General features: G+C 52.1%; 1 protein-coding gene across 1 annotated transcript; it reads left to right on the top strand.

Annotated features, from left to right (window-relative positions):
* Positions 1 to 1,100: 1,100 nt before the first annotated feature.
* Tbl2 (transducin beta like 2) lies at positions 1,101 to 7,356 on the top strand. The gene is made up of 7 exons (XM_042686984.1): positions 1,101 to 1,282; positions 3,350 to 3,471; positions 3,702 to 3,886; positions 4,719 to 4,870; positions 5,108 to 5,234; positions 5,928 to 6,080; positions 6,203 to 7,356. Exons 1-7 carry the CDS (start codon positions 1,153 to 1,155, stop codon positions 6,663 to 6,665), a joined length of 1,332 nt encoding a protein of 443 aa, XP_042542918.1. The 5' UTR covers positions 1,101 to 1,152; the 3' UTR covers positions 6,666 to 7,356.
* Positions 7,357 to 13,078: the final 5,722 nt, after the last annotated feature.

A 13,078-nucleotide genomic window follows, 5' to 3' on the forward strand; every position in this document is an offset into this window, starting at 1 on the left:
TAGTGCTCTCCCACTGGAACCACACCTCAACCCTGTTTGTATTTTTCAGATAGGGTGTGAACTTTTTGCCCTGACAACGTACTATGGTGATCCTACCTTCTGCAAGGCTGAGATTATAGGCACTCACCACTACACTTGACTTGTTGAGGCAGGCACTCACTTCATTTTCCCTGAGCTGGCCGCAGATTTTTGCTCCTCAGTCCACCTTCCAAGTAGCTGGGATTATAGACACCAGCCACTGGGCCTGGCTCTATCATTCACTTTTTCAATTCCCTGTGAATCTATAATAAAATTCTGTGTAATTTCTTGTTGGGGAGGTGGGTGTAACTCTGTGGTAGAGTACTTACCTAGTATGAGCAAGGTCCTGGGTCTGATCCCCCAATACGACAAAAAACGAACTACAATCTCCTTCCAGCGTCCTGCTCCCACCGACTTCCCGTGTGCTTCTGTCCTTACTCCCTGCACTCTCCCGCACATCCGCAGAACCTGGAGGTAATCTGCATCCCCTCCAGTGGGGCCCCCGGGTGCAGGGCCAGGCGCGGCCCTTCGGACCTCGACCCGACCCGCGTCCGGAACGGTGTCCAGGGCAGGCCGGAACTTTGCAACCCCGCCGAGCCACCGTACACGGAGCCCGTAGTTCTCTCAGGGCACAGCAGGCCCGACTCCCCACCCGCCGGATTTAGGCTGCCCGCAGGACCCGCCAAAGGCAAGGCCACGCCCCTCGGAGCATTCAAACGGACAGGCTCCGCCCCTCAGGGCAGCTCAACCGCCAGGCCCCGCCCTTTCAGGCTCTCTAGAAAGTCAGGCCCCGCCTCTCCGGCGCTCGAGCAGCGAAGTTCGACCCACCCACGGCCCCAGAAGACGCTCAACAGTCAGGTCACGCCCATAAAAGATGCTTAACTGCCAGGCCTCGCCCCTCTAGACGCCTCTCCGAGCATTCAAACGGAAGGCTCCGCCCCATGAGACGCGCCAACAGTCAGTCCCCGCCTCCCCAGGCGCGCCCGCACTGAGGCCCCTCCCCTCGGGTCATTCACACGGTGACTCCGCCCTTTGAGGCCCGCCAACGGCCTGGCCCCGCCCCCTGCGTGCGTCGAGGCGTACGGACGCCGCCCTACGCCGAAAGCTGAGTTGGCAACGGCGTCCCTGGCCGACATGGAGCTGCCGCAGATGCCGGAGCTGATGGGGCTGTCCCTGTTGGTGGGGCTGTTGGCCCTGATGGCGACGGCGGCAGTGGCGCGGGGGTGGCTGCGCGCCGAGGAGGAGAGGAGCAGCCGGCCGGTCCGTAAGTAGGGCCGGGGTAGGGTCGGGGCGCCCGCGGGGGCCGGGGCCTTGGGCCTCGGACCTCGGCTGCAGAGGCGGGGGGCCGGGGCCTCGGGCCTCGGCTGCAGAGGCGGGGGGCCTTGGGCCTCGGGCCTCGGCTGCAGAGGCGGGGGGCCGGGGCCTCGGGCCTCGGCTGCAGAGGCGGGGGTCACCCCTCCGGGTCCCCGCCGCACCCTGGCCGGGGGAGGGCGGTTAAGTGAAGCCGCGGGTGTCAAGAGGCCCTGTCACCGCCAGTAGGCCCAAGCGTTCTTTGAATGAGTTCAGTGAATGTGAGTTGTGAGCATTTAAAAGCGCCAGTAAAAAAATGGCGCGATCGTCGGGGGCTCATGGCTCACGCTTGTAATCCCAGCCACTCGGGAGGCTGAGATCTGAGGATCGCAGTTCGAAGCCAGCCCGGGCGAGAAAGTCCGTGAGATTCTTCTCCGCAGTTAACCACACACAAAAAAGCGGGAAGTAAGCCCAGCGCCGGTGGCTCACGCCTGTCATGGTAGCTACTCCGGAGTCTGAGATCTGAGGAAGCCAGCCCGGGCAGGAAAGTCTGTGAGTCTCTTCTTTATTGCCGGTAAACTACTCAGAAAAAGTCCGAAGTGGCGCTGTGGCTCAAGAGAGCGCTTGCCTTGAGCACAGAGGCTCAGGGACAGAGTCCAGGCCCTGAGTTCAAGCCTCAGGAACCCACACAGAAAAAAGAAGAAAAAAAGCAGGATGGATTTCACAGCGGAGCCACTACTAGAAACAGGGAACCAGAGTAGGAAATCCATAATGTGGACATTTTTTGTGTGTGTATGCCCTTCACTCATGTGCTCTTGCCACGGGGCTATAACCTCCATCCTGCAAGGGGTGGCCAAAGGATGGTAGGGTAGGAAAAAAGTTTACCCAAAAGCCAAGAAGGAAAGACATTCTTACAAAATGGCCAAATTCACGAAGGTGAGGAGCTGCAGAACAGAATTTGGTGTGAATCAAAGGTCAAGAAAGGAGAGTGTGGGGCTGGGAAGGTGGCTCAGTGGTAGAGCGCTTGCCTTGCATGCATGAGGCCCTGGGTTCGATTCCTCAGCACCACATAAGCAGAAAAAAAGCTGGAAGTGGCACTGTGGTTCAAGTGATAGAGGGCTAAGCTTGAGCTGAAGAGCTGAGAGACAGTGCCCAGGCCCAGAGTTCCAACTCCATGACTGACCAAAAAAAAGCGGGGGGGGGGGGGGGGGGGGGGGGGGGGGGGGGGGTAGGGTGTGTGGGTGTGTGTGTTAGAGCAGGCTGGGAAGTTAAGCTGAGGATCATTCTAAATAGCCCAGGTTGGGGCTGGGAAGGTGGCTCAGTGGTAGAGCGTTTCCTTGCATGCATGAGGCCCTGGGTTCGATTCCTCAGCACCACATAAGCAGAAGGAAAAAAAAGCTGGAAGTGGCGCTGTGGCTCAAGTGGTAGAGCGCTAACCTTGAACTGAAGAGCTGAGGGACAATGCCCAGGCCCAGAGTTTAGGCCCACGACCGTACCCAAAAAATAAATAAATAGCTAGCCCCTGCTGGCCTGGGACTCAAAATCCTCCCACCTTACCCACTCCAGTACTGTCATTATGTATGGGTATTACTATGCCTCCCTGTAACTGATTGTGTGGGATCTGCTTTGTGTATAGCAGTGTATCACTTTGTGTATAGTACCCAGTTCTCAACTGCTCTTGAAGGAAACCAAGATGCAGTGCAATCATCTCAATTACCTGTGGTCCTGTCTCAAAAAAATAAGACGAAACCCCCTCCCCCCAAAAATAACAAGGATCAAAGCAATTTCTAAAAAAAGTTTTGTTCCCTACCTCTGACCCCCTTGGTCAGCCTCATCAGCCCAAAGACAGCCTCAGTCACTCACTGAGAGAGCCTAGATACAAACTGAGGATTCCGTTTTTGCCCACGTCACACATTTCTCCAGGACAAGGGCCATACCTGGTTCATCTCTCTCTGCTCTCCTCAGGGCCTGGCTAATCCTAAGTAGTCAGTGAATGGCTTTGCGCAAGTGTATGGATGATTGACATGGCCCTTCCTTCTAGGCCAAAAGGTAAATGGATCCAAAAAATCGGGAACCAAGAAGCAGAAACAGCATCAGCGGATTCGCAAGGAGAAGCCTCAACCACACAACTTCACCCACCGTCTTCTGGCTGCAGCACTGAAGGTAAACAGTAGCCACAGCAGCATCCAGGGTGCCATGCACAGCCTCCAGCCCCACACATCTTTTCCTCAGCAGTAATCTGTGCATGTTTAGACCCCTCTACCTCTGACCAAAGTCAGCATATGTGTTCTGTCCTATCTCTTCTCATCCCAGCTGTCCTCAGCTCACTTAACCCAAGCAAGGGTTCCCCAGTCAGGGCTCCGATTCATGCTTTTCTCCAACCACTCCCCCAGAGCCACAATGGGAACATCTCTTGCATGGACTTCAGCAGCAACGGCAAGTACCTAGCCACCTGTGCAGATGACCGCACAGTACGCATCTGGAGCACCAAGGACTTCCTGCAGCGGGAGCACCGCAGCATGAGAGCCAATGTAGAGCTGGACCACGCCACCCTGGTGCGCTTCAGCCCTGACTGCAGGTGGGGCAGGATGGAGCCTCAGGGTTGCCCACCAAAGCTCAGCCCCTGTATTTGGCCTTCCCATATCTGGGAGGGGAAATAAGGATAGAGAGATCCTGGGTGGTCTCCCTCAGGGTGACAGAAAGAGAACAAAGTAGCTGGATGTGGTAGCACATACCTCTGTGGTCCCAGCTACTTGGGAGGCAATTGAGGGAGGATCAAGGTCCAAGGCTGACCTGGGCCAAAGTACAAGGTATTTTTCAGATAGATCTGAAATGTAACGCAAAAGGGCTGGGGTGTGGCTCCAGTGGAAGAGCCAGTTCAAAAAGACAGATGGACAGACACCAGATAGCCTGGGGCTTTCTGGGGGACTGCCTTTCATATACATAGTAAAGAAGCAGAGTAGGGCTGAGAAGGTGGCTCAGTGGTAGAGTGCTTGCCTCGCATGCATGAGGCCCTGGGTTCGATTCCTCAGCACCACATAAGCAAAAAGGAAAAAAGCCGGAAGTGGCCCTGTGGCTCAAGTGGTAGAGCGCTAGCCTTGAGCTGAAGAGCTGAGGGACAGCGCCCAGGCCAAGAGTTCAGGCCCCACGACCGGAACAAAAAACATAAAGAAGCAGAGTAAAAATTGCTTCTACGAAAAGTGCTGGTGCTTGGCTTCCAAATGAAGTAGGAAGCCCTCGTGGTTTCTTGACTTCTGGTAACTATGGGAGTCAGCAGAGTTTTGAGTCCTCCCTTTGAACCAAGGGGTTCCGTTATAAGGCTAGATTGTGGGACGTGAGGAGGAATTTGGCATAGGCCCTAGAACACACAGGCCAAATGGGGTCATGACCTGTCTGCTGCCCATCCCTAGAGCCTTTGTGGTTTGGCTGGCCAACGGGGACACCCTACGTGTCTTCAAGATGACCAAGCGGGAAGATGGAGGCTTTACCTTCACTGCCACGCCCGATGACTTCCCTAAGAAGCACAAGGCTCCTGTCATCAACATTGGCATTGCTGACACAGGTGGGGATCAGGGGAAGTGGAGCTCACCCTACATCTGTTACAGCTGCCGCATTGGCTCACTCAGTCCCTGTGTGACCCAGGGCCTAATGCCCCTGGGATGGAGAGCCACAGGCCTTGTGTTCAGAGCAGAGGCCCAGGAGGAGGGAGGACTGGGAGTAGAGGCCTCACAGTGTCATCATGAAGAATAACAGTTGCTCAGGGCCTTGCAGCAAGCTCATGTCCTTCCCTCCCGTCCAGGAAAGTTCATCATGACTGTGTCTAGTGACACCATGGTCCTCATCTGGAATCTGAAGGGTCAGGTGCTGTCCACTATCAACACCAACCAGATGAACAACACCTACGCTACTATCTCCCCGTGTAGCAGGTGAGGGGGTGGGAAGAAGCTGGGGCAGCTCGGTAACAGAGGGAGTCTGGTGCCAGCTCTAGCTCTTATGCTAGGATTCTGTATTGGCTGCTGCCTCCTCAGTCTCTCTTCTCACCTGTGAGGTTTAGAGGTTGGAGTGGGGGTATTGGTCATCTTAGAGTGAGCTCTAAGGTTGAACTGAGGTCACAAACATACAAGAGTACTTTTTTTTTTTTTTGGTCGGTCATGGGGCTTGAACTCTGGGCCTGGGCCCTGTCCCTGAGCTCTTCAGCTTAAGGCTAGTGTTCTACCACTTTGAGTCACAGCGCCACTTCCAGTTTTCTGGTAGTTAATTGGAGATTCAAATTTCCTGCCATGGCTGGCTTTGAACTATGAGCCTCAGATCTCAGCCTTCTGAGTAGGATTACAGGTTTGAGCCACCAGTGCCCAGCTACAAGAGCGCTTTTTAGATCTAGGAGTTGGACACTGGTGGCTCACACCTATAGTCCTAGCAACTCAGGAGACCAAGTTCTGAGGATCACAGTTTGAAGCCAGCCCAGACAGGAAGAGTCCATGAGACTTATCTCCAATGAACCACCAAATAGCCAGAAGTAGGGCTGTGTCCCCAGCACCACGAGAAAGAAGAAACTCTCTTGGAAAACAGGTGTTATGTCTTTAAAATTCAGTTGTCTAGGAACGTGGTTTGTGTGGCAGGTTCGTGGCCTCTTGTGGCTTTACTCCAGATGTGAAAGTCTGGGAAGTCTGCTTTGGGAAGAAAGGGGATTTCCAGGAGGTGGTGCGAGCCTTTGAACTGAAGGGTCACGCCGCAGCTGTCCACTTCTTTGCCTTCTCCAATGACTCCCGGAGGTGAGTGAGGGAGGGAATGTGCCCGTGTGTTCCTGGGGGCTCTGGACCCCAGGTGCCTCCCTATCTGTGCCTGGCCTTCTGGTGGGGACATCAGGGCTCAGGCTGGCCTTCCTGTGTTGTAGGATGGCCTCTGTGTCCAAGGATGGCACATGGAAACTGTGGGACACAGACGTGGAGTACAAGAAACAGCAGGATCCCTACTTGCTGAGGACAGGCCGCTTTGAAGAGGCAAGCACCATGCCGTGCCGCCTGGCCCTGTCCCCTGACACCCATGTGTTGGCCTTGGCCAGTGGCACTAGCATCCATCTCTTCAACACTCGTCGGGGTGAGAAGGAAGAGTACTTCGAGCAGGTCCATGGGGAGTGCATCACTGATTTGTCTTTTGACATCACAGGCCGCTTCCTGGCCTCATGTGGGGACCGGGCGGTGCGGCTCTTCCACAACACCCCTGGCCACCGGGCGGTGGTGGAGGAGATGCGGGACCTCCTGAAGCGGGCCTCCAGCGAGAGCACCCGACAGCGGTTGCAGCAGCAGCTGGCCCAGGCCCAGGAGGCCCTGAAGAGCCTGGGGGCCCTGAAGAAATGACTGGCTTGGGATCTTGTGTTCCTAGGTGCCTATGGGCAGAAACCTTCTAAAAGGCGTTCCCCTGGTGGCCCTCTCCTCCTTTGTCCCATTGAACTATTCTTGCCTCCTCAGATCTCTCTCTCTCCTTACTGGTTTTGCCTCCTCCCAGACTGGAAGCAAAGGTGCTTCTTTTTCTTGGGTTCAAAGGGTGGTGGTGTTTCCCCCCAGCACTGAGGAGAAGGGATAGAGAGACGGCATACCTTGTCATCTGCAAAGCTAAGGATATATTTGAGCCATGTCTCTCAAGTCTTCAGGCTGAGATGAGGTATACAGCTAAAAACCAGGCAGCTGTGTTAGGAGGTGAGATAGTAGGGGATCTTCAGCACACCCATGCTGCAGGGCTGGGCAGGGTAGGGCTGGGCAGGGCAGGGCTGGGCTGGACTGGACTGGACTGGACAGTCTTCATCTGGGCTTCCCCACAAGAAATAATGAAGGCCAACCATTCTGAGCCTCTGTTTTCTTATTTGTAAAATGGGAACTAATGCTTTCTGCGACCTTCAGGAGTTGTAAGGTTAAGAGGGTAGAACTTTCTGCCTTTGGAAGAGAAGGTATTGGATTCCGTCCAGTGTTGGGAATCTAACTGTGCTTTGAAACTGTATTAGAAAGAAACACATTTCCTTGGGAAGGGAAAATTTACTGCAATTCCATCCTATATTGTATGTGTCATGTTTGGTCCCAGCCTGGGACTCCCGCTCTTTGGAGAGGAGGGGGCTGTTAACCACTTCGTCACATGTTTCTTGGGACCAGTGCAGGACCAGGTTCTGGTGATAAATAGGAAAAACTGTCAAAAATGGTTGATGGGAGAGAAACAAAGTGGCACTTATGAAATGCCTTAGTTTGTGGCTGCCGTAGACTGTTGTAAAGGTCAAGGGGCAAGAGGGGACTGGGTGAAGGCAGACCTAATAAGGTTTTGTTCTAGAATCTACCAGTGGCTTCAGGACTGCTTGCTTGTGGGAAGTAAGGGAGATGAAGAATCCAGACAAAAATGTCTCTTGATTCCCACACTGGAAGCGGGACCTTTCAGCCACTCCAGTGCTGTGGAATGGAGGGAGGGGCCCCAGCTTTGAGGTCAGTTGACCAACTCTTTCCCTTAGCACCTCCATCCACCACCCCTCCGCTGGCCCACAGGAAATCCTGTGCTTCCTCTTCAGACAAAGGAGGAATTTACCTTTCCATCTTTTCCTGTTGCCGTACTGGCCCTAGCCACTGCCACAAAGTGTGCTTCCAAAATATAGCCAAGCAGGGCGCCAATGGCTCACACCTGTAATCCTTAGCTATTCAGGAGGCTGAGATCTGAGGATTGCATTTCAAAGCCAGCCCTGGCAGGAAAGTCTATGAGACTTATCTCTAATAAACCACCGTAAACTGGAAGTGGCACTGTAGCTCAAGTGGTAGAAGAGTGCAAGCTTGAGCTGACGGACTGAGGGACAGTGCCTAGGCCCAGAGTTAAAGCCTCATGACCAACAACAAAAAAAATGCAGCCATCTAGCAGTCCTCCATTTCTTATGTTCTCTCATGAAGTTGCTTCTGCATAGCAGATCTCATTCCTGACAGAGCCCTTTAAATGCTTCCCATCCATGAGTCCCCATGGTTTGCAGCCCAGGCTAAACCACTGGCCTCTGCTGGATCCTCTCTGTGGAAGTACTTTTCCTTCCTTTCCTGTCTAATGGCAGTTTTTGTCCACCCTGCCCACTACTAACACACCACATGTTGCACTGGTCTATTTTCCTGATTTTGAGTTTGACTGGAATATTTTCTTCTGGGGCCTCAGGGGCAACACGTAGAATGCCAGCTGGATACCGAGTGTATAAATTGTCCTGGCAGGACAGAAGGAATTGGTTATATCAGCCGTTTGCTGGTGCTCATGAGCCCTGGGTGAGGGACAAGAAGTAGCTACCATCAATTGTTCATGATGCTGGCACAAGTTGCTCCCTTCATCAAAGTTAGGTTTTGTTCATTTTTAAAAATGAACACTAGGGGCTGGGAATGTGACAGTGGTAGAGTGTTGGGCTGGGAAGGTGGCTCAGTGGTAGAGTGCTTGCCTTGCATGCCTGAGGCCCTGGGTTTGATTCCTCAGCACCACATAAGCAAAAAGAAAAAAGCCAGAAGTGGTGCTGTGGCTCGAGTGGTAGAGCGCTAGCCTTGAGCTGAAGAGCTAAGGGACAGCGCCCAGCCCAGAGTTCAGGCCCACGACCGGACCCCAAAAAAAAAAAAAAAAAAATGGTAGAGTGTTTGCCTAGCATGCCTGAAGCCTTGGGTTCAATTCCACATAAACAGAAAAAAACAGAAGTGGCGCTGTGGCTCTAGTGGTAGACCACTAGCCTTGATCAGAAACAGTGCCCAGGCCCTGAGTTCATACAATACACCATTCTCTCATTGGCAAACCTGTGCATTGTTGAACCTGCTGGGATGTGAGACTCAGCCTGAATCTTTGTCTGCTTTGTCTTGGGCCCCAGGCACAATAGATGGGCCCCTGTAAGCCCCAAGCCCTCCATAAATACTGTACTGAAACCAGGACAGAAAGCCTGCTATCCTCCCTTAGCTTCCTGCACACCCAATTTGTATTGTTCTCTTCCTGATCAGATTTGCCCCCATACCCTCCAGGTGGGCCTGGTGAAAACTGCAGCAGTGCCCGTTCCTTCTATGGCACACACAGGAAAGGAGGTGATCAGGAATGTTTTTACTGAAATCAGAAGTCTAGTTGCAGCCAAGCCACTTTTTGACTAGAGCAGGTGGATAGACTGCTTGCCTTTTCTTGATTTTGTTTCCTTATCTGTAAAATGGGAATAAATATTGTCCTGTCTACTTTGTTGCATTATGAGTTTCCAATGAAGTAAATGCAAAGCTAGTGACATTACCAGTGATGGTGAGTTTGGTTTGATTTTTTTTTTTTTCCAGGGGGTGGGGGGGTTGTACTGAGGATTGAACTCAGGACTTTGGGCTTGCTAAATGGGTGTTGTACCACTTGAGCCATACCTTTAACTCCCTTTAGTGTTGGTTATTTTTGAGGTAGATCTTGCTTTATGCTCAGGCTGCCCTGGACTGTGATCCTCTTACTTGTGCTTCTCCCACATAGCTGAGGTTGACAGATGAAGCCACCATCCATTCATTCCCCCATACCTGTAATAACAGGCCTGTGCCTCTGCTCCTGACTTTGGTTGAGATGGTGTCTTCAGAACTTTTTGCCCAAGCTGGCTTCTAGCCATGATCCTCTGATCGCCACCAAATTAGCTAGGATTACAGGTTTTTGTGTTGGTCTGGTCCTAGAGCTTGAACTCAAGACACTCTCTCCTTGAGCTTTAGTGTTTAAGGCCTATATTCTACCACCTGAGCCATAGCTCTAATTCTGGGTTTTTGGCTTGGAGATAAGAATCTCATGAACTTCCCTGCCAGGGCTGGCTTTGAACCACAATCCTCAGATCTCAGCCTCCTGAGTAACTAGGATGGCCTGAGTGAGTCCCTGGCCTGGCTTCCATGCATGTTTCCTGTGATTAATGAGGCAGTGCAGACCCTCCTTGGTGGGTAAGTGACTGACCAGTCCGTGTAAATCCCTTGGATTTTGCTGGAACTTTAGAAAAGTGGAAAGATTATAGATTTTTTTTTCTTCAGTGCGGGGCTTGAACTCAGCCTGGTCTCTAGTCTCTGTCCCTGAGCTCTTCAGCTCATAGCTAGCTCTCTTCCAGGAGCCACAGTGCCACTGCCAGTTTTCTGAGGGTTAATTGGAGATAAGAGTCTCATGGACTTTCCTGTCTGGGCTGGCTTTGAACCACAATCCTCAAATCTCAGCCTCCTGAGTAGCTAGGATTATAGGCATGAGCCACCAGCACCCAGCTTAGAAAAGTGAAAAGATTTTGAGGTCTTCTGCCAGGACTGCTTATCAAGTAGGATGTAAGCTTGTTACATGCATAGTACTGAGAATGAAGCTGACAAGAAATGAGAGCCAAAAGATGTAAGAGGTCTTGCTAATCCAGTGGCCACTGGACCCAGACAACGCCGCCAGTCTATGCTGTACTTTAAGCCCATTTGGTCCTGGTTATGTCCATAGTGTCAGGGCTTGACCTTTCATTACTACAATCCCAAAGCTGGTAAAAAGAGACAGCATACCTAGATTGATTTGGTTGTGATGTTGGAAATCAGACCTAGCTAGGGTCTTGGGACATAAATACTCCCCACTTTGCTACACCTCCAGACTAGAGGTTTACCTTTGCATCTGTGACTGCTAAAGTATGTAACTTTAACCAGTAGGCATCACCTTAGCATTTGTAAAGTTAGGACAAGAATACAATTGGAGAGATGCTGGGAAGTTGGCTCAGTGGTAGAGTGCTTGCCTCACATGCATGAGGCCCTCGGTTCAATTCCTCAGCACCACATAAGCAAAAAAGGCCAAATGTGGCTCTGTGGCTCAGGTGGTTGAGCGCCTTGAGCTGAAGAGCTGAGGGACAGCGCCCAGGCCCTGAGTCAAGCCCCGGGACTGGCGCCAGTGGCTCAAGCCTGTAATCCTAGCTACTCAGGAAGCTGAGGCTGAGATCTGAGGATTGTGGTTTAAAGCCAGTCCAGACAGGAAAGTCAGTGAGACTTTTTTGTTTTGGGTGGGGGGGTCCAGTCGTGGGGCCTGAACTCTGGGCCTGGGCACTGTCCCTCAGCTCTTCAGCTCAAGGCTAGCGCTCTACCACTTGAGCCACAGCGCCACTTCTGGCTTTTTTCTTTTTGCTTATGTGGTGCTGAGGAATGGAACCCAGGGCCTCATGCATGCAAGGCAAGCGCTCTACCACTGACCCACCTTCCCAGCCCCAGTGAGATTCTTATCTCCAATAAACAACCAGAAAACCAGAAGTAGTGCTGTGGCTCAAGTGGTAGAAGAGCGCTAGCATTGAGCTGAAGAGCTGAGGGGCAGCACTCAAGCCCCAGAGTTCAAGTCCCATGACCGACAAAAAAAAAAAAAATCTCACTCCAGCTCAAGCAGTCTGGAACTTGAATTCCTCTGACCTCAGCCCCCAGAGTGCTAGAATTACAGGTGTGCCCTACAACACTCTTTTCTTTCCGAGTAGCTCTTTTAAGGTAAAAATTATGTCCATATTGTAGGTAGAAAACTCCAACTTTGGAGATTAGTTGGCAAGAAAGACTTCAACTCTGAGTCTTAGTATAGAGCTCACGCTTGCCCCTAGCGACCCCTGTAATCTTGATTTTCCCATTGAAAGGTAAGGAAGGTCTCTGGGAACAAGGACTGCAGTGTTTGGTTTCTTAGTGCTGGAGGTAGAACTAAGGGTCTTAAGCATGATGACTGAGTGGTCTACCACTGAGCTCTGCCCCTGCCCTGCATCTCTTTTTGTTGCACCACAGGAGTGTGAGCACAGTAGACCATGATTTTGCCTTTGCTGGGGAATATGGCAAATGTTTATTGACTGCTCAATAGTGAATGAACTCACCACCAACTGTGTTGTGCTGTTACCAATAAAAATCAGTTACTTTCTGGGTTAACTGCTTTGTGGGTTCATGCCCTGAGTGTGATTTTCTCAGGGAATGATGATTCCTGAGAGAGGGGAAGTAATCAAAGTTCCAGAACTACAAAGCCAGACCCTGAGTTTTGGAGGTCATGGCCACCCGGAGCTTTGACTCACTTGCATCAGGGCTAGATCATCTGAACTCTACAGAGACAAGGAAATGTAGCAGCCACAGAAAGGCAGCCATGCAGGGGACTGGGGGCGTCAGATCATCAGAGCCCCCACTCATTCTTCCCCTAAGATCTCCAAGACTTTTTTTTTTTTCGTCGGTCATGGGGCTTGAACTCTGGGCCTAGGCGCTGTCCCTCAGCTCTTCAGCTCAAGGCAAGTGCTCTACCACTTGAGTTACAGCGCCACTTCCAGTTTTCTAGAGGTTTATTGGAGATAGGAGTCTCACGGTCTTTCCTGCCTGGGCTGGCTTTGAACCACGATCCTCAGATCTCAGCCTCCTGAGTAGCTAGAATTCCAGGCGTGAGCCACTGGCGCCTGGCCTTCTCCAAGACTTAATGAGACCTCTGCAATCTGGAGCCATTGTGCCCCAGCAGGGTGGCTCCAAGGAAGCAACAGATGGAAGTAACCCAGGTGAGGGGTACATCCCATGACATGCCTGTTCCTCAGCAATGACATCCAGTGGCCACTCTATTTAAAAGCAGTCCTCCTCACCAGGTCTTTTTTTTTTTTTTTTGATCCAGTCGTGGGGCCTGAACTCTAGGCCTGGGAGCTGTCCCTCAGTTCTTCAGCTCAAGGCTAGTGCTCTACCACTTGAGCCACAGCGCCACTTCCAGCTTTTTTCTTTTTGCTTATGTGGTGCAGAGGAATCGAACCCAGGGCCTCAGGCATGCAAGGCAAGCGCTCTACCAATGAGCCACCTTC

Source organism: Dipodomys spectabilis, unplaced genomic scaffold (assembly GCF_019054845.1).
Source record: "Dipodomys spectabilis isolate Male_0828 unplaced genomic scaffold, ASM1905484v1 ptg000098l, whole genome shotgun sequence".
NCBI lineage: Eukaryota > Metazoa > Chordata > Mammalia > Rodentia > Heteromyidae > Dipodomys > Dipodomys spectabilis.

What these genes read in the sequence shown, in the direction of transcription:
- Tbl2 (XM_042686984.1), top strand. Translation starts at nt 1,153, where the DNA reads ATGGAGCTGCCGCAGATGCCGGAGCTGATGGGGCTGTCCCTGTTGGTG. An exon ending in GAGGAGCAGCCGGCCGGTCC is followed by an intron (nt 1,283 to 3,349) that starts GTAAGTAGGGCC and finishes CCTTCCTTCTAG; the next exon opens with GCCAAAAGGTAAATGGATCC. An exon ending in TTCTCCAATGACTCCCGGAG is followed by an intron (nt 6,081 to 6,202) that starts GTGAGTGAGGGA and finishes CCTGTGTTGTAG; the next exon opens with GATGGCCTCTGTGTCCAAGG.